Raw genomic sequence first — 20084 nt, 5'->3', positions numbered from 1 at the left:
TTGTTACGTCCTCATTTTATGGCAGTTTTATTTATATTTTTAAATCAATTTAATCCATGCATTTTATTGTTACTTATTTGTGTATTTTTTCAATATTCCTAAAATTCAGGTGAAGGAAATTCTACCGACGTATGTCACTGCCGAAGCATGGAAATATGGCACCTCCTAATGGAATGTTTACAAGTAAAACTATAGAAACATTAAATTACAGCCACCATTTTAGAGTAATATTTGTGTAAATAAAATTATTCTAATCTACATCTTATTGTATAACTGATACTAGTTATTGCATTCCTTGATAAAAAAAATAAAGAAAATCCTTGTTTTTTATACATTGACGAAATAATGTATAAATTCAGGTGAAGGAAATTCTACCGACGTATGTCACTGCCGAAGCATGGAAATATGGCACCTCCTTATGGAATGTTTACAAGTAAAAATATAGAAACATTCAATTACAGCCACCTTTTTAGAGTAATATTTGTGTCAATTAAATTATTGTGATCTACATCTTATTGTATAACTGATACTAGTTATTGCATTCCTTGATAAAAAATAAAGAAAATCCTTGTTTTTTATTCATTGACGAAATAATGTATGAATAACCTGCTTTTGAAAAAATCCAGCTATATTGTCTCGTGTGAAAGGTAATATAATGGTTCATATTATAGTATTTGAATTTATGTCCGACATGACGACGAACTTAATCCCTCCCCTTGCCGGCACGGGACTCAACAGGTATGCCTGGTGACGTCACCAAGGTGACACCCACCTTCCCGCTGTCTGCTTGTTCAGACGAGTCACTTCCTCCCGTGTGGGACATGCTACTCCGCGGGAAGCTGCTCCTCTTCGTTTAATAAGTCACTTCTGGTGAAGAGTTCTCGGACTTGGTCTCGTCAGGGAGACGCCACGTTTAAAGGTAACGTTTATCCCGATTTGAAAGTTACGGAGAAGCTAACTCGGGGTTTTTGGTTCCATGCACACATGTTGTTTGAATGTAACGACCGACGTGGCTCTATTTTCTAAGTGCCCACGGTGCTTTTAGGTACCCTCGGAAGAAGCAATCACGCCACACTTGACAGCTGTTTTCTGTCAAAGTTTGTGTCAACTTTCGAGCTGGTTTATAGTTGCTATAATGTCCACGCGGGAGGGAATACGACGGTTATTGCACCATAAGTGACGGTAAATTGCGGTAACGAGGCGAGGAAGGCAAAAGTTTAGTTCAGAGACACTTCACCGCTGTCTGCGTGGCCAAAGGTCGACGTGTAAAGCAAATAACTTGTGACACTTTTCGCTCACACTTTTCAAAACAAACAATGATTGCGAAGCTTCTTTGTAGCTCATCGCCCACAAATAAATCAATTATTTCATACGTGTGTGTTGATATATCGATCAAATACTCTGTAATGGAAAACAATCAATGCTGACGAGTCTAGTAGTTTTTCGTTTTAGCTTTTACTTTGACATACCAGTCGTCATTTCCGCCTGGACGTTTGGCTAAAAGTTGAAACTTCATATGAATATACATGAAAAACATTTTTAACAATGTCTGCAGGGGGTCGTAAAAGTTTTGGTTGGTTAGAGCAGTGGTCCTCAACCTTTTTTCGGTGATGTACCCCCTGTGAACATTTTTTTAATTCAAGTACCCCCTAATTAGAGCAAAGCATTTTTGGTTGAAAAAAAGAGATAAAGAAGTAAAAAACAGCACTATGTCATCAGTTTCTGATTTATTAAATTGTATAACAGTGCAAAATATTGCTCATTTGTAGTGGTTTTTCTTGAACTATTTGGAAAAAAATATATACAAATAACTAAAAACTTGTTGAAAAATAAACAAGTGATTCAATTATAAATAAAGATTTCTACACATAGAAGTAATCATCAACTTAAAGTGCCCTCTTTGGGGATTGTAATAGAGATCCATCTGGATTCATGAACTTAATTCTAAACATTTCTTCACAAAAAAATAAATCTTTAACATCAATATTTATGGAACATGTCCACAAAAAATCTAGCTGTCAACATTGAATATTGCATTGTTGCATTTCTTTTCACAGTTCTTTTTGACAGACATTTTAGTGAGGGTCAAACCATCATGGCATGGGGGAAACTCTGGCTTTATGGTAATGAATGGAATAGCCTACTTGATTTGATGTTCAGTTTATGAACTTACATTCATATTTTGTTGAAGTATTATTCAATAAATATATTTATAAAGGATTTTTGAATTGTTGCTATTTTTAGAATATTTAAAAAAAATCTCACGTACCCCTTGGCATACCTTCAAGTACCCCCAGGGGTACGCGTACCCCCATTTGAGAACCACTGGGTTAGAGAAATAAATTGCATGGGAATATATATGTGTGTGTGTGTATATATATATATATGTATGTATATGTATGTATGTATGTATGTATGTATGTATGTATATATGTATATACATATGTATATGTATATATGTATATACATATGTATATATGTATATACATATGTATATGTGTATATATGTATATATATATGTATATATATATGTATATATATATGTATATATTAAGGGTGGGAAAAAATCGATTCGAATTCGAATCGCGATTCTCACGTTGTGCGATTCAGAATCGATTCTCTTTTTTTTTTAAAAATCAATTTTTTTATTTTATTTTTTTATTTATTTATTTATTTACTTTTTTAATTAATCAATCCAACAAAACAATACACAGCAATACCATAACAATGCAATCCAATTCCAAAACCAAACCCGACCCAGCAACACTCAGAACTGCAATAAACAGAGCAATTGAGAGGAGACACAAACACGACACAGAACAAACCAAAAGTAGTGAAACAAAAATGAATATTATCAACAACAGTATCAATATTAGTTACAATTTCAACATAGCAGTGATTAAAAATCCCTCATTGACATTATCATTAGACATTTATAAAAACATTTTTAAAAAGAACAATAGTGTCACAGTGGCTTACAACACTTTCATCGCATCTCATAAGCTTGACAACACACTGTGTCCAATATTTTCACAAAGATAAAATAAGTCATATTTTTGGTTCATTTAATAGTTAAAACAAATTTACATTATTGCAATCAGTTGATAAGACATTGTCCTTTACAATTATAAAAGCTTTTTACAAACATCTACTACTCTGCTTGCATGTCAGCAGACTGGGGTAGATCCTGCTGAAATCCTATGTATTGAATGAATAGAGAATCCTTTTGAATCTTGGCAAAAATCTTAGCCACACGATTATCAAATGTAATAGGAAAATTCATTCATACTGACCAAACTGGCTTCATGGAAGGTCGACAATCTTCAGACAATACAAGGAAATTGTTTAATGTTATTTACTATGCTAGAAGTCTCCCTTATCCCACAGCAGTATGTACTGTTGATGCGGAGAAGGCATTCGACCGCATAAACTGGTCATTTATGTTTTGCACATTATGTAAATTTGGATTTGGAGATAATTTTATACAATGGATTAAGATGCTTTATACAAGGCCCATGGCATCAGTCAAAACCAATAATCATATTTCAGAACCTTTTTCGTTAAAAAGAGGAGTAAAACAGGGATGTCCTGCATCTGGATTATTATTTAATTTGGTTATTGAACCCTTAGCTGCAAAAATAAGAAGTGAAAATAATATTCATTTATAAAAATTGGCTCTCAGTATAATAAGCTATCAATGTATTGTGACGACATAATTCTCTACCTGTCACATGTTAACTCCTCTCTACACTATATCAATAATGTCATCACTGAATATGGCTGTTTATCAGGGTATAAAGTCAATTGGGACAAATGTGAAATATTACCACTTAACACTGCAAGAAATCACAAGTTCAGAACTCCAAAATTGGGTTTGGTTTTGAAATTGTATTGCATTATTATGGTATTGTTGTGTATTGTTTTCATTTAAAAAAATAAAAAAAATAAAAAAAATCGTTTTTGAATCGAAAATCGTGTTGAATTGGAAAAAAGAAAAGATTTTGAATCGAATCGTGACCCCAAGAATCGATTCTGAATCGAATTGTGGGACACCCAAAGATTCCCAGCCCTAGTATATATATACACTACCGTTCAAAAGTTTGGGGTCACCCAAACAATTTTGTGTTTGAGTCTTCATTTCTAAGAACAAGAATAGACTGTCGAGTTTCAGATGAAAGTTCCCTTTTTCTGGCCATTTTGAGCGTTTAATTGACCCCACAAATGTGATGCTCCAGAAACTCAATCTGCTCAAAGGAAGGTCAGTTTTGTAGCTTCTGTAACGAGCTAAACTGTTTTCAGATGTGTGAACATGATTGCACAAGGGTTTTCTAATCATCAATTAGCCTTCTGAGCCAATGAGCAAACACATTGTACCATTAGAACACTGGAGTGATAGTTGCTGGAAATGGAAATGTATATATATATGTATATATATGTATATGTGTATATATATATATATGTATGTATATATATATGTATATATATGTATATGTGTATATATATATATATGTATGTATATATGTCTATGTAGATATTGCACAAAAAACCAGACATTTGCAGCTAGAATAGTCATTTACCACATTAGCAATGTATAGAGTGTATTTCTTTAAAGTTAAAACTAGTTTAAAGTTATCTTCATTTAAAGGTACGTGCTTTTCCTTCAAAAATAAGGACATTTCAATGTGACCCCAAACTTTTGAACGGTAGTGTGTATGTATGTGTATATATATATATATATATATATATATATATATATATATATATATATTGTATATTCCCCCGCAATGTTTTTGTTTTTAATGTTTTCAAATATATATTAACGTTGGTCCAACACAGTGTAGTGTAGTTGTGGAAATGGCAGTGGCATGTACATCGCAGGTTTAAAATAAACACATTAATAAATAATGACATTATTATGTTTAAGATAGCTAGCAATTAGCGCTTGGCACTCTAGTTAAAATACAATTAAGTAGAACAGTACTTACAAATTAAGTAAAACAGGGGTGTCCAAACATTTTCCACCAAGGGCCGTGTACTGAAAACTTGCGAGAGCCATTTTGATATTTAATTTTGTAAAATAAAGAAGAAAAAACCCCAACTAAAAATAATCATTATATATATTAAAGACAAAACTATGTCAGGTTTGTGTATTATGCCTTATTAATTATTATCAAAATTACAGTTTTTTACATTATTTTTGCTTACATTTTTATTGTTTTGTGGTTTGATTGAGTTTGGACAATATGATGTGGGCCAACAAAACCAGAGCTGTTGCACTGACATAATTTGGGGGAAGACAGGGGGTTTATGTCCCCTGCTCTTTTTCAAAAATATTTTTTTTTAATGGAGACAAGTCAAACACTGGTGCCAGGTGGAAAATGGCTCCTCAGTCTGAAGCTTTTCCCTTTAGACCAGTGGTCCTCAAACTATGGCCCGCCAGTGTCCACAATCTGTCCCACAGGACGTCCACGAGGTCATCCCTCCATCAGTTTGGGGTTCCGGGGCCTGGAAAACTCGATAATGAATGCATTTCATTTTATTTCTGTTTTAGATGACCTCCAGAAGTCAAAATGACTTATGTCGAATATGCGGAGGGATGCTTCAGGGAAATCAAAGGCGCTGGCTGTTTGGAGGCCAACACAAGAAGACTGGTCAACCTCAAACCCCCACAAGGTCTCTGCGTGATGGAAGCCTGTCCAGGTCCTCACTAAGCAGCCCGTGGGGTGAGTCTCAAACTTGGGGTCACGTGTCGTTATCATGGGGCTCAATTATTACTTATAATTCGTATGTGTCTGCTAGGGGTTCATAGGAAAGTAATTCACGTCCGAATCGTGATTCTTATTCATCACGACTCTAAATCGATTCATCATTTTAAAAAATCCATTAAAAAAAACAACAAAAAACTTTTATTTTTTATAAGAATACATTTTTTTAAATATATATTTTTTTAAACCGTCTCCATGTAACCAGAATAAACTTGTCCAACCTGTAACATGATTTGAAAAAGTTTCATTATAATTATTATACCAAATAGTACCGTATTTTTGGGACTATAAGGTGATACTTTTTTTCTACGCTTTGAGCCTGCGGCTTACAAAACGTTGCGGCTAATTTATGGATTTTTCTTCGGTTACCGCTATAATGTTTTGTATTGAACAAATAGTTTTCAACATCAACAGAGACACTGAAACAGGGTTATTGTTTGTGCTATGGCGCCATCTTTTGGAAGAGTTTGCTTACTGCAGGCGCTGGGGTTTAAACATGTACTTCCTGTTTCATGCCTTGAACCGGAAGTAGATCCCTTTTCGCCTATTCATTCAGCAGTGGTTCTTAACCTTGTTGGAGGTACCGAACCCCACCAGTTTCATATGTGCATTCAACGAACCCTTCTTTGGCGAAAAATAAAAGGTTGTTTTTTTTCAAATTCAAGACAAAGTTATATGTTTTTGGTAACACTTTAGTATGGGGAACATATTCTAAGTAACAAAGACTTAATTTAGAGTTATTTTGTTCGGGTCAGGGTTAGAGGGTTAGGGTTATAATAAGGCCATGCCGAATAAGGCATTAATAAGTACTTAATAATGACTAGTTAAGAGCTAATATGTTACTAATTTGCATGTTAATAAGCAACTAATTAATGGTGAATATGTTCCCCATACTAAAGTGTTACCATGTTTTTTTTACTGGTGCACAAAATGAACCATGCATGAACATCACCTTGTTCAAAGAACAAAACCAAGACAGTGCATAAACTCACAACAAATTACACACCTGCAAATCAGTGTGACTTCTGCTGTTGCCGTATCCGTAATACGCGGATAGGGAAAAGTTTTTATTTACACGATGAGTCGGGTGTGTCTTGACCTCTGCCGAACCCCTAAGCCCGACTCACCGAACCCCTAGGGTTCGATCGAACCCAGGTTAAGAACCACTGATCTATAGCGTCTCTGCTCGAAATGATTTTTCATCACTCCAAGCATCCATCCATCCATTGTCTACCGCTTATTCCCTTCGGGGTCGCGGGGGGCGCTGGAGCCTATCTCAGCTACAATCGGGCGGAAGGCGGGGTACACCCTGGACAAGTCGCCACCTCATCGCAGGGCCAACACAGATAGACAGACAACATTCACACTCACATTCACACACTAGGGCCAATTTAGTGTTGCCAATCAACCTATCCCCAGGTGCCTGTTTTTGGAGGTGGGAGGAAGCCGGATTACCCGGAGGGAACCCACGCAGTCACGGGGAGAACATGCAAACTCCACACAGAAAGATCCCGAGCCCGGGATTGAACTCAGGACTACTCAGGACCTTCGTATTGTGAGGCAGACGCACTAACCCCTCTTCCACCGTGCTGCCCCATCACTCCAAGCAACGTTTATAAATTTTACACTAACTAAAACAATTCTTACTTACTAAACCGTCCCACGTGTGATGTCTGTAGGAGTGTTTTCATGCATATTTGACGTGCTACCGTAAAGTAATGAACCTATTATTGTTAGCATTAGCGAATATGCTAACACTTTTACAAGTGTCTGTGTTAATCTTATTAACTTTCAATGGCATTATGTTTGCATTGTTTCAGTTTAGTAAATTTCCCGAAACGTCACCGTTGCGTTGAGTCTGTTTAGCGAGCATCTGAAGCTAGTGGGTCCATGACGATTACTTCTGTTTTGTTTGATCATCGGTTTTACTGCCGTGCGACAGGCACCGTTTGGAAACAATTCAGGTATGTAAATAAACATTTACTAAATCTTTTGTACCGGTGTATATATCTGCGGCTTATGGTTCTGTATGTAAAAACATTTATTTCCTGTTAAAATTTGGTTGGTGCGGCTTAAATACGGGTGCGCTCTATAGTCCGGAAAGTACGGTACACACCCCGTTTCCATATGAGTTGGGAAATTGTGTTAGATGTAAATATAAACGGAATACAATGATTTGCAAATCCTTTTCAACCCATATTCAGTTGAATGCACTACAAAGACAACTTATTTGATGTTCAAACTCATAAACTTTATTTTTTTTTTGCAAATAATAATTAACTTAGAATTTCATGGCTGCAACACGTGCCAAAGTAGTTGGGAAAGGGCATGTTCACCACTGTGTTACATGGCCTTTCCTTTTAACAACACTCAGTAAACGTTTGGGAACTGATCAAAGTATTTCTGACTCAGAGATAGAAATAGAAAACTTTTCGGTTATCAGAAAGGACAGGAATAAACACGGTGGGGGCGTTTGTATGTATATTCACCAAGATATTAAATACATAACTCGCACTGATCTTAACCACAATGACCTGATATCTGTTAAACGCTAAGCCGGTACTAATAGGGACTATTTATAGACCCCTAATCAGAGTGATTTCTATGGGGCTCTGGAGGAGTGCTTGGCAGGGACAGACAACGTGGAGAACATTTTAACTGGTGATATGAACACAGATATTCAACGCAAAGATGCGCCTGTCTTCAGATCCTACAGCAAGTTTTGTAATCTGCACGGTCTTTTCCCAGCTAATCCAATCAACCATAGATCTCATTCTCACTTCAGACCGGCCTAAAATAAAAAATAGTGGGGTCATGATCTGTGGTCTTAGCGACCACTATCTAACCTTCTGCACCCGCAAAATAGCTAAACCCAAAGCCAATGCTTTGGGTTTAGCTATACAGCCCAATCCAGATCCCTCAAAAAATACTCCAATGATAAATGAGTTATACTTGTATAGCGCTTTTCTACCTTCAAGGTACTCAAAGCGCTTTGACAGTATTTCCACATTCACCCATTCACACACACATTCACACACTGATGGCGGGAGCTGCCATGCAAGGCGCTAGCCAGCACCCATCAGGAGAAAGGATGAAGTGTCTTGCCCAAGGACACAACGGACATGACTAGGTTGGTAGAAGGTGGGGATTGAACCCCAGTAACCAGCAAACCTCCGATTACTGACACAGCCACTCTACCAACTTCGCCACGCCGTCCCAATGACAATTTCAATTTAAAATTAGATGAGTGGGACTGGTCCCCTGTGCTCGCGAGCAACCTGGTCGATGTTGCTTGGGATCGCTTCAAAACGGCGTTCCTAAAGATACTAAATGACATGGCTCCCGTGAAAACAGTCAGGATCAAAGCCCGCTCGGAACCATGGAAGAATCCGGACCTATTAGTTGCCATAAAAGACAGAGACAGAAAATACTCAGAATACCAAAAGTGTAAAACAGAAGTAGATAAACAACCCAATAATATCAACCTCAAATCACTCCTTTCAACTCTCAAAAAGCAATGCAATAAATTAAGAAATAAGTCAACCAACCTGACTAAATCCTTAAAAAAAATTACATTAACGACAAAATAGAGGAAAACACAAATAAGCCACGTGAGCTCTGGAAAATTCTCAACAACCAGCAGCCAGAAACTTAAAACCAGACTTATCAGCATCAAGGAGGGTGACTCCCTCATTACAGACAAAATGGAGGTAGCTAGCAGACGTAACACCTTTTTCACCAGCATAGCCGCAACTTTTGTCAACAAGCTGTCCCACCACTCTGGTCGCTTTGGTGTAGAACACATTAAAGCCTTCTACAGAAAGCTAGGAGTATCCAACGATGATTTCAAATTAGAAATGGTCACAGCTGATGAGGTGTTTAAAAAATTGAGCGCGCTTCACCCAAACAAGGCCACGGGCCTTGATAATATTCCCTCCAGATTCCTCAGGGACTCTGCCTCCATCATTGCCCCGATCATCACGCACATAATAAACCTATCAAATACATACGGCCAAGTACCAAAATATTTTAAGATAGCAAGAGTAACTCCCCTCTTTAAAAAAGGAAGCAAATTGGAACCTGGCAACTACCGATCTGTTTCTATTCTCAGTTCCATTTCGAAAGTAATGGAGAAAATAGTTTATGAACAGGTCGATAGTTACCTTGCCACTAATAAACTCATGTACAAATTCCAATCCGGCTTCAGAACTAACCACTCCACTGACACATGCCTTCTCTATCTGACCGACCACATCAAACATGAGGTGGACGCGAGCAAATACTGCGGCATGGTCATGTTGGACCTTCAGAAGGCCTTTGACACCGTTAACCACGCTATACTGTTGGATAAGCTCAGAGCAATCGGATTTAACAAAACCTCATGGAGCTGAATGCAATCTTACTTGGCGGGGAGGGAGCAGGTGGTAGAGGTAAACGGCACCGTGTCCCCCCCCCCCCCCCCCCCCCCTCGGTGAGCTGTGGAGTCCCCCAAGGCAGTAAATTGGGACCTTTACTGTTCCTAATATACATAAACGACTTGTCATCGGCATGCGACTGTGAATTGTTTTTGTTTGCGGATGACTCTGCCCTGCTGGTATCCGACAAGGACAAGTCACAGGTGGAGAAAATCCTCAGTGCTGAGCTCTGTAGGACTTGCACCTGGCTCGCTGACAACAAGCTATCCATACACTTAAAACGGAATCCATCTTGTTTGGGTCCCACATCAACCTTAAGAAAGTCAATGACTTCACTATAAAAGTGGGTGACATTGTTATCACCAGGAAAGATGAGGTCACCTACCTAGGTTTCATTCTAGAGGCTGACCTTTCCTGTGATAAAATGGCAACCAAGGTAATCAAAAAGGTTAACCAACGAACGAGATTTCTCTACAGAATCTCCTCTCTGGTCAACAAAAGCACCATAAGGATTCTGGCGGGAACTCTTGTTCAACCCTTTTTCGATTACCCTAGCACCTCCAAAACCCTCAAATCTAAACTCCAAACATCCCAGAACAAGCTAGTCAGGTTACTTCTAGACCTCCACCCCAGATCCCACCTCACTCCTACCCACTTCTCCAAAGTGGGCTGGCTCAAGGTGGAGGACAGAGTAAAACAAGTTGCACTGAGCCTAGTCTATAAAATCCACTACACCTCCCTGATACCGAAGTACATGTCAAACTACTTCCTTAATGACCGCCATAACCACAACACCAGGAGGAGCTCCACTAACCACGTTAAACCCAGATTCCGAACTAACAAAGGTCTTAACTCATTCTCTTTCTATGCCACTTCAATGTGGAATGCGCTCCCAACATGTATAAAAGAAAGGGCTGTCCATATCCTACCTCCACACCCCTGATTGTAAATAATGTAAATAATTCAATGTGATTATCTTGTGTGATGACGGTATTATGATGATAGTATATATCTGATAGTATATATCTGTATCATGAATCAATTTAAGTGGACCCCGACTTAAACAAGTTGAAAAACTTATTCGAGTGTTACCATTTAGTGGTCAATTGTACGGAATATGTACTTCACTGTGCAACCTACTAATAAAAGTCTCAATCAATCAATCAATGAGGAGACACATTTTTGAAGCTTCTCAGGTGGAATTCTTTCCCATTCTTGCTTGATGTACAGCTTAAGTTGTTCAACAGTCCAGGGGTCTCTGTCGTGGTATTTTAGGCTTCATAATGCGCCACACATTTTCAATGGGAGACAGGTCTGGACTACAGGCAGGCCAGTCTAATACCCGCACTCTTTTACTATGAAGCCACGTTGATGTAACACGATGCTTGGCATTGTCTTGCTGAAATAAGCAGGGGCGTCCATTGTAACGTTGCTTGGATGGCAACATATGTTGCTCCGAAACCTGTATGTACCTTTCAGCATTAATTGCGCCTTCACAGATGTGTAAGTTACCCATGCCTTGGGCACTAATACACCCCCACACCATCACAGATGCTGGCTTTTCAACTTTGCGCCTATAACAATCCGGATGGTTCTTTTCCTCTTTGGTCCGGAGGAAACGACGTCCACAGTTTCCAAAAACAATTTGAAATGTGGACTCGTCAGACCACAGAACACTTTTCCACTTTGTATCAGTCCATCTTAGTTGAGCTCAGGCCCAGCGAAGCCGACGGCGATTCTGGGTGTTGTTGATAAACGGTTTTCGCCTTGCATAGGAGAGTTTTAACTTGCACTTACAGATGTTTTCCGAAGTGTTCCTGAGCCCATGTGGTGGTATCCTTTACACACTGATGTCGCTTGTTGATGCAGTACAGCCTGAGGGATCGAAGGTCACGGGCTTAGCTGCTTACGTGCAGTGATTTCTCCAGATTCTCTGAACCCTTTGATTATATTACGGACCGTAGATGGTGAAATCCCTAAATTCCTTGCAATAGCTGGTTGAGAAAGGTTTTTCTTAAACTGTTCAACAATTTGCTCAGGCATTTGTTGACAAAGTGGTGACCCTCGCCCCATCCTTGCTTGTGAATGACTGAGCATTTCATGGAATCTACTTTTATACCCAATCATGGCACCCACCTGTTCCGAATTTGCCTGTACACCTCTTGGATGTTCCAAATAAGTGTTTGATGAGCATTCCTCAACTTTATCAGTATTTATTGCCACCTTTCCCAACTTCTTTGTCACATGTTGCTGGCATCAAATTCTAAAGTTAATGATTATTTGCAAAAAAAATTTTTTTTATCAGTCTGAACATCAAATATGTTGTCTTTGTAGCATATTCAACTGAATATGGTTTGAAAATGATTTGCAAATCTTTGTATTCTGTTTATATTTACATCTAACACAATTTCCCAACTCATATGGAAACGGGGTTTGTACATTGCGAGAATTGTGTTTAATCAAGAAAAGATTCACACCCCAACTGTCTCCATTCGCAGGCAGCATGTCGTCCCTGGGCTCCTCCTCGTCCCTCTCCAAGTCCCAGTTGTCCCTCAACTCCCCCTCCAAGAACATGGATCTGCTAGCGATTCTGACCCACATCTTGGGCCAGCCTGTGGCGCGCCATGGCGGGCGGGGGGACTTTGTGTGCGGCAAGTGCCTGTGCGCCCTGGAGCGGGTGTTCAAGTTTGACTCGGTCATCGCCAGGGTGAAGGTGCTGTCGTCCGAGCGGCTCGACAAGCTGACGCAGGAGCGCGACCGCATCCGACGCTGGGTCCGCCACAGCTACACCCAGAGGAATCTGCAGGACCCGCCGAGCCGGGGAAGCACTAGCGAGGACGAAGGCGAGGCGGAGAAGGAGGCGTACCGGGAGATGCTGAAAGAGAATATGGCTCTGTCCGAGTACGAGTGCTGGTCCGAGAAGTGGGACACATGTCCGTATTATATCCGAACAGGAAAAAGGTGCAGGAAGGGTCAAAACTGTGAAGGCTGTGATTCGCTGCGGGTGTCCGATTCGGATTATGAGTCAGTTTGTGGCATTCCTCGCCGCATGCCTTTCCAGCCGTTCTCTCCGCTGGCCTTGTCCCGGGATAAATCCCGCAGCATGCCCCTCCACTGGCACAGGATCCCGTCCGTCTGCTCCACTCCATCCTCCCTGGCGGCGTCTACCCTCTCCCTGAGGGTATCCTCCCAGGCCGGGTCCATCCAGTCCCTGGACTCCCTGGACGGCTTCGATCCGTTTGATTCACCGGGCGATCTGTCAGTTGGCCTTGCTCTGAGGGAGCTCAGGTGTTTGGAAGGAAGGCCTGTCAGCTCACCACCTGGGAGCAGGATTCCTGTCCTGGCCAGGATGAACAAGAGGAGGCTTTCTAGCGAGGTGAGCAGGACCCTGAGCTTTGGAGACATGGAGAACGGCGAGCACGAACCCGAAGGCGAGGACATCCTGACGGAGCTAAAGGATGAATTCCTGCCTCTTCAACAACAGGTGGGTGGGGTTTATATAAAAACACCATATACATGTTGGTTGGGTGATACTGTTCCGCTCCAGTCCTAAAGATGGTGGTAATACACATTACAAAGCGTCTACAACCATAAATGTAGTAGAATGTGTGTGTGAATTCTAAAAAGCCCTACTGAAATGCTAACAGCATGGTAGCCAGAGAGCGTCCGGTAACCAAAAATATGATTTGTTGGTATATACCTGTAAAATAAACAATGCAAGCATGCCAATAGTTCACATCCGTCAAGTACTAAATATGTGACTTTGGGGTTGCATACCTGCAAAATTAGCTCAAAAAGCTAATTATATATATATATATATATGTATGTATGTATGTATGTATGTATGTATGTATGTATGTATGTATGTATGTATGTATGTATGTATGTATGTATGTATGTATGTATGTATGTATGTATGTGTGGGAAAAAAATCACAAGATTATTTCATCTCTACAGGCCTGTTTCATGAGGGGTTTCCTCAATCCTCAGGAGATTTTAATGGAAGCATTCTCATACCATGGTTTATATAGGGCAGAGCAGGTGGGTACAGGCAGGCGTGGGGGCGTGGTGATTGGCTCATGTGTTACCTAGGAGGTGTTTCCTTCTGTGACGGCATGCTGATACAATTTTGCTGCGCTTGTTGAGGGATGACAAGTCTGGACGGTATATAATAAACAGTTTCTCTTTCAAGCATAGGTTGCATCTTTTATTACCACTGTTGTAAGGTGTGCTGGATGCAAGAATTTGCCATGTTATTGAATATTCAACATTATTGTCTTTGAGATTCGAAATGTGTTTGCTGAGTTCTGTAGTGTTCCGCAGGCTTTTGCATCTGAAAGAAGCCTTGTGATTGTTCCATCTGGTTTTGAATTCTCCCTCAGTTAATCCTACATATGTGTCGGATGTGTTAATGTCCTTGCGTGTTACCTTTGCTTGGTAAACGACTGATGGTTGTAAGCACCCCCCGTTGAGAGGGCAATCAGGTTTCTTGCGGCAGTTACAGCCTTTGTCGGTTTTGGAGTCGTTCTGCCTGGTGGTGGGCGGCTCCTTTTCAATTGCTTTATTGTGGTTTGAAATGATTTGTCGCATGTTGTTCATGCAGCTGTAGCTCAATTTAATGTTGTTCTTGTTGAATACTTTTCTTAGGGTGTTGCCTTTGGGGAAGTGTTTGTCGATCAGGGTGAGGAATTTGTGGTCAATATTAGTTGAGACGTTTTTGCTGTATGGAGGGTTGTACCAGATAATGTTGTTTCGTTTTCTGCTCCTTTTTGGTTGGTTTCCTGGCGTGGGTTCGTAGTTGAGGGTGAAGTTGTATCCGCTTTCATCAAGTGCTTTTTGGTACGGGGGGGTTGCTTTGTCGAATTCAGCTTTGCTAGATGACAGCATCGATAGTCTTTTATTAATTCCGGTAGGTATTCTTTTCGTGGTGGTGGGTGGGTGGTTGCTGTCATGGTGCACTCCAATATGTGCACCATGGATGGGTGGTTGCTGTCATGGTGCACTCCAATATGTGCACCATGACAGCAACCACCCACCACCACGAAAAGAATACCTACCGGAATTAATAAAAGACTATCGATGCTGTCATCTAGCAAAGCTGAATTCGACAAAGCAACCCCCTCGTACCAAAAAGCACTTGATGAAAGCGGATACAACTTCACCCTCACCTACGAACCCACGCCAGAAAACCAACCAAAAAGGAGCAGAAAACGAAACAACATTATCTGGTACAACCCTCCATACAGCAAAAACGTCTCAACTAATATTGGCCACAAATTCCTCACCCTGATCGACAAACACTTCCCCAAAGGCAACACCCTAAGAAAAGTATTCAACAAGAACAACATTAAATTGAGCTACAGCTGCATGAACAACATGCGACAAATCATTTCAAACCACAATAAAGCAATTGAAAAGGAGCCGCCCACCACCAGGCAGAACGACTCCAAAACCGACAAAGGCTATAACTGCCGCAAGAAACCTGATTGCCCTCTCAACGGGGGGTGCTTACAACCATCAGTCGTTTACCAAGCAAAGGTAACACGCAAGGACATTAACACATCCGACACATATGTAGGATTAACTGAGCGAGAATTCAAAACCAGATGGAACAATCACAAGGCTTCTTTCAGATTCAAAAGCCTGCGGAACACTACAGAACTCAGCAAACACATTTGGAATCTCAAAGACAATAATGTTGAATATTCAATAACATGGCAACTTCTTGCATCCAGCACACCTTACAACAGTGGTAATAAAAGATGCAACCTATGCTTGAAAGAGAAACTGTTGGTTATTATATACCGTCCAGACTTGTCATCCCTCAACAAGCGCAGCGAAATTGTATCAGCATGCCGTCACAGAAGGAAACACCTCCTAGGTAACACATGAGCCAATCACCACGCCCCCACGTCTGCCTGTACCCACCCGCTCTGCCCTATATAAACCATGGTATGTGAATGCTTCCATTAAAATCTCCTGAGGATTGAGGAAACCCCTCATGAAACAGGCATCTATATATATATATATATATATATATATATATATATATATATATATATATATATATATATATATATATATTTTAGTGTTTCCCCCAGAAAATGTGTTAGTTAAGGTGGTGACTCTCCAGGGGGAAAGGGGTAGGTGGGTGTAAGGAACAGTGTAACTTGGCCTGTTGCCATCACGTCTCCATCTCATCGCTGCCACCACAGCCTGGAGGCAATAGACTACAGACTGCGGTGAAGTAGGCCGGATTTGTCGCGTGAGGAAGCCTACAATTTTTGGTTGTGTTTTCCGCTCCATAATGCTGAATGCCGATATACTATATATATTGCGATATTTTTTCCGTAAAGTAAAAACAATACACAAAACAGTCCTAGTTACCTGAGATACTAAGTATGTCATTATTATGACTTAGTAAGTCCATATTTTGACTTAGTAATTTAATAAGTCAAAAATATGACAAAATAATTACTTACTAAGTCAAAATAATGACAAAATAATGACTTACAAAGTCAAATTAATGACTTACTGTAAGTAAGTGTTTGCAATAAGCGTTTGGAAAAAAAGAGTTAAAAGTGGGGCCGCATGCATATGTTCAACTCATCATGCTTAATTTATTACAGCATTTGGGAAGCCTGTAGTTGATTTTTATTATGTAAATGTTATATGTTTATCAACATGTGATAGCAGGGACCCTGTCATTCAAAACTAGGCTGTTACATTACTAATGATTAATGTAACTAGCTGAAAAAATAGTACAATAGCAATAGGAGAGACTATTCATCCCTGAACACCATGGAGTTCATGTAGGCTTTATGATGCAGTTACATTATTATATCAACTATCAGAGACAGCTTCAGGAAACTCTTCATTTAACATAATGTCCTTCTTTGCTGCTTCAACGCAGCTCAATCAACACAGAAAAAGGTAAAGTGAAATAACTTAGTTGTTAACTGTAGGTCAATAATGCTTGTCTTTCTCTCAGACCCACACACGCACGCACACCGCACAGTGACAGTCACAGTTATGCTAAAAGCTAATTAGCCTTCACCTCAAGGACTGCGAGCGAGCTGAGCTGCCGCTTATGTTTCTAGAACGTCAACGGGTTCATAGTGATGTTACTAGTAGTTGATTTGGAATTGTTTATTATAATTTGGGGAGAGTCCGCTGTATTATACTCAACTGCTAAACACCTATCTGCTCACCACACGTCTCTTCTCTTTGCCTGCCTCAGCACTGACTACATGCGCTCTGAATACCACTGCTGATTGGCTGTTACATGTGCTCTGAATACGCACTGCTGATTGGCTGTTACATGTGCTCTGAATACGCACTGCTGATTGGCTGTTGCATGTGCTCTGAATACGCACTGCTGATTGGCTGTTACATGTGCTCTGAATACGCACTGCTGACACATTATCAGCCCCGCGTTGCAGCAAAGGGATCACGTTAACGTTACTCACAAAAAAGCTGAACTCATGAATGCCTGTTGCCACTCAAAACAACACAGAAAATGAAGTCGTCGCACTATCCAAAAAGTTCCTAATACTATGAAAGTTAATACACAACAGTTGCTGCTTCGCTTCCTTAAAAAAAATCCCCTCGTTAACAAAAGATTAAAAACACACAAAGACGGACACAACGGATCAATGTACCCGGACTATGGACTTAAAAAGTTACGTACCGTGAGTTCCCTTCATCCATGGCTCCAACATGGATGAAGCCCATGCTGCTCCCGAAGCAATGTTGTCCTTCCGTGCCATGCGAGGTCCATGCTGCACATTTTGCAGGAAACGGTCTTTTTTGAAGTCTTTAAAGTAAAGTGTTCCAACACTTTTGACGACTTAGATCGTACACTTTTCTCCATTGAAGCAATAACCTCAAGATGTTTCTCCGCTGAACTATCGGTACTGCTTTCCTCCGCCATTTTTCGAATGTTTCCAGGCAAAGGAGACTGCGTGGTCATGTGAGCTGCACATGACACGTCATTGGCTGGCTTACCGCCACCTCGTGAGCATAGCATAGATCCAACGAATCGATGACTAAATTAATCGCCAACTCTTTTTATAATCGTTTTTAATCGATTTAACCGATTAGTTGTTGCAGCCCTAATATATATAACTACATACCTGTAAGATTAGCTACAAAATCTAGCATGCTAGATGTTAGCATACTTCCAGGTAACAAAAAATATGACTTAAGTCAGTGTTTACCTGTAAAAGGAGCTACACAGGTTAGCATGTTTACATGACAACCAAGTAGCATGGGTCAAGTACCAAATATGTGACTCTGGAGGTGTCGACCCGCAAAATTAGCTCAAAAAGTGAGCATGCTAACAGTAAACATGTGCATAAAGTGTCAGAATATATAATTACATGCTTGCAAAATTTGCCGAAGAAGTTAGCATGTCAACGTTCGCATGCTTACATGCGATTTTAGTTTGCAAACTGTATGCCAAAGTATATGACTAAGGTGTATAAAGTACCTGCAAAAATAGCTTAAAAAGCATGCATGCTAACAATAGCACGCTAGCAATTGACTAACATTATCAAGAAACCCTTTGATTTTGGAATGGTTTGCATGTGTTAGGACATGTGGAAGTAGGAGCACTTTTAATAGATGAGCTTTATTGAAGAGTGGGTAAGGTGGGAATTTTTTGTAACTTGTAAAATTGTTGGTTAGAATTTCCAAAATGAGTTGAAAGTTTGAATAGGTTGAGAAATTTGGGATTAATTTCGACTGGGAAAAAAAATCTCCCGGAAAATGTGGAATTCCTGGAAATGTGGGAATATTTGGGAAATTAAAAAATGGTAGCACGGATGTCATTAATAGGGATAATTATTGTTCACATTTGAACCAATAGAGTACCAAGTCCCCGTTCTTGGGAATCCATTCCGGTATCAATTTTTGGTACCTTTATGTTTTAATTAATATAAATAGTTTTTGATAAGAAAATCAAACTTTTTATTGCAACGTTTAGAAATGAGCTGATTTGTTATATATTGTTTCATTATCACATTTCTGAGTATAATTTGCAGTTATGACAGTAAGTTGCAATTACAGTTGCGAGTCGCAGACGTTAGATGGCAGTGGTGCATAGTTTATGGTGTGGTGGTCATTTCGGTGTTGGCTGTCTGTTGTGCCCTATAAAGTGTATATACTGTACAGTGTTTCCCATAAACTGCCAAGATACCTGTGGCTGTGGGGGCGTGGCTATGGGCGTGGTCACCATGACATCATCGAGTAATTTGCATAATTTACTACAATGATTTGATTTTCTCTAAAAAGGCTCAAAAAATGTATACTTACTAATTAATAATAACAGTTTTGTTTTAAATGTCCATCCATCCATTTTACAATATAATTACAACACTTTATGTACATATTTATATACAGATTTGAACAATAAGTTATTCACTGAAATATATTTATTAGTTGTGGTTCTTACAAAAAAATATATCTTATAAAATATAAAAGCTAAAATGTCTCAAAGCTCTGCCCCTTTAATTAGTGCATACTAAGTAATTTAACTTTAGCCTACTACTACTACCATATTATTTACCAGCAACATAAAGTGAAACAGAGGCAGAGGTGTCCTGCCACAGTCAGTAACAAATAAACAGAAAACAGTAGTGGTGGTAGATAGACACAGAGCTTCATCAAACATCTGATCCACTGAACAAATAGCTCCAAAAATCTTGAACTTTAGACTGCCATCAGTTTTACTCTCTACACTTAACCATGTGTTTCCTACTGCCTGCAGACTTTGCACCCTTTGTTATATACACATGTTGTGTTTCTAATATAAATACATTTAATAAAGTCAAATACAAATAAGGCAACAAGAGAAGTATCCTACACTTATCTTTTGTAAAGTAAATCTGAACAGCCGATATGA

The 20084-nt window shown here is 39.6% G+C and overlaps 1 protein-coding gene across 1 annotated transcript in view; it reads left to right on the top strand.

The window, feature by feature from the left end:
- Positions 1–748: 748 nt before the first annotated feature.
- Positions 749–20084, top strand: part of si:ch73-95l15.5 (uncharacterized) — a 35371-nt gene continuing 16035 nt past the window's right edge. The window contains exons 1-3 of the mRNA XM_062062726.1: positions 749–919; positions 5552–5723; positions 12679–13664. Of these exons, the coding sequence (XP_061918710.1) occupies positions 5552–5723; positions 12679–13664 (1158 nt within the window). The 5' untranslated portion in view covers positions 749–919. The remainder of the gene's footprint in view (positions 920–5551; positions 5724–12678; positions 13665–20084) is intronic.

This window comes from Entelurus aequoreus, linkage group LG11 (genome assembly GCF_033978785.1).
Source record: "Entelurus aequoreus isolate RoL-2023_Sb linkage group LG11, RoL_Eaeq_v1.1, whole genome shotgun sequence".
In the NCBI taxonomy this organism is placed as follows: domain Eukaryota; kingdom Metazoa; phylum Chordata; class Actinopteri; order Syngnathiformes; family Syngnathidae; genus Entelurus; species Entelurus aequoreus.
The sequence above is the reverse complement of the archived record's forward strand: the minus strand, read 5'-3'. Positions and strand labels throughout refer to the sequence as shown.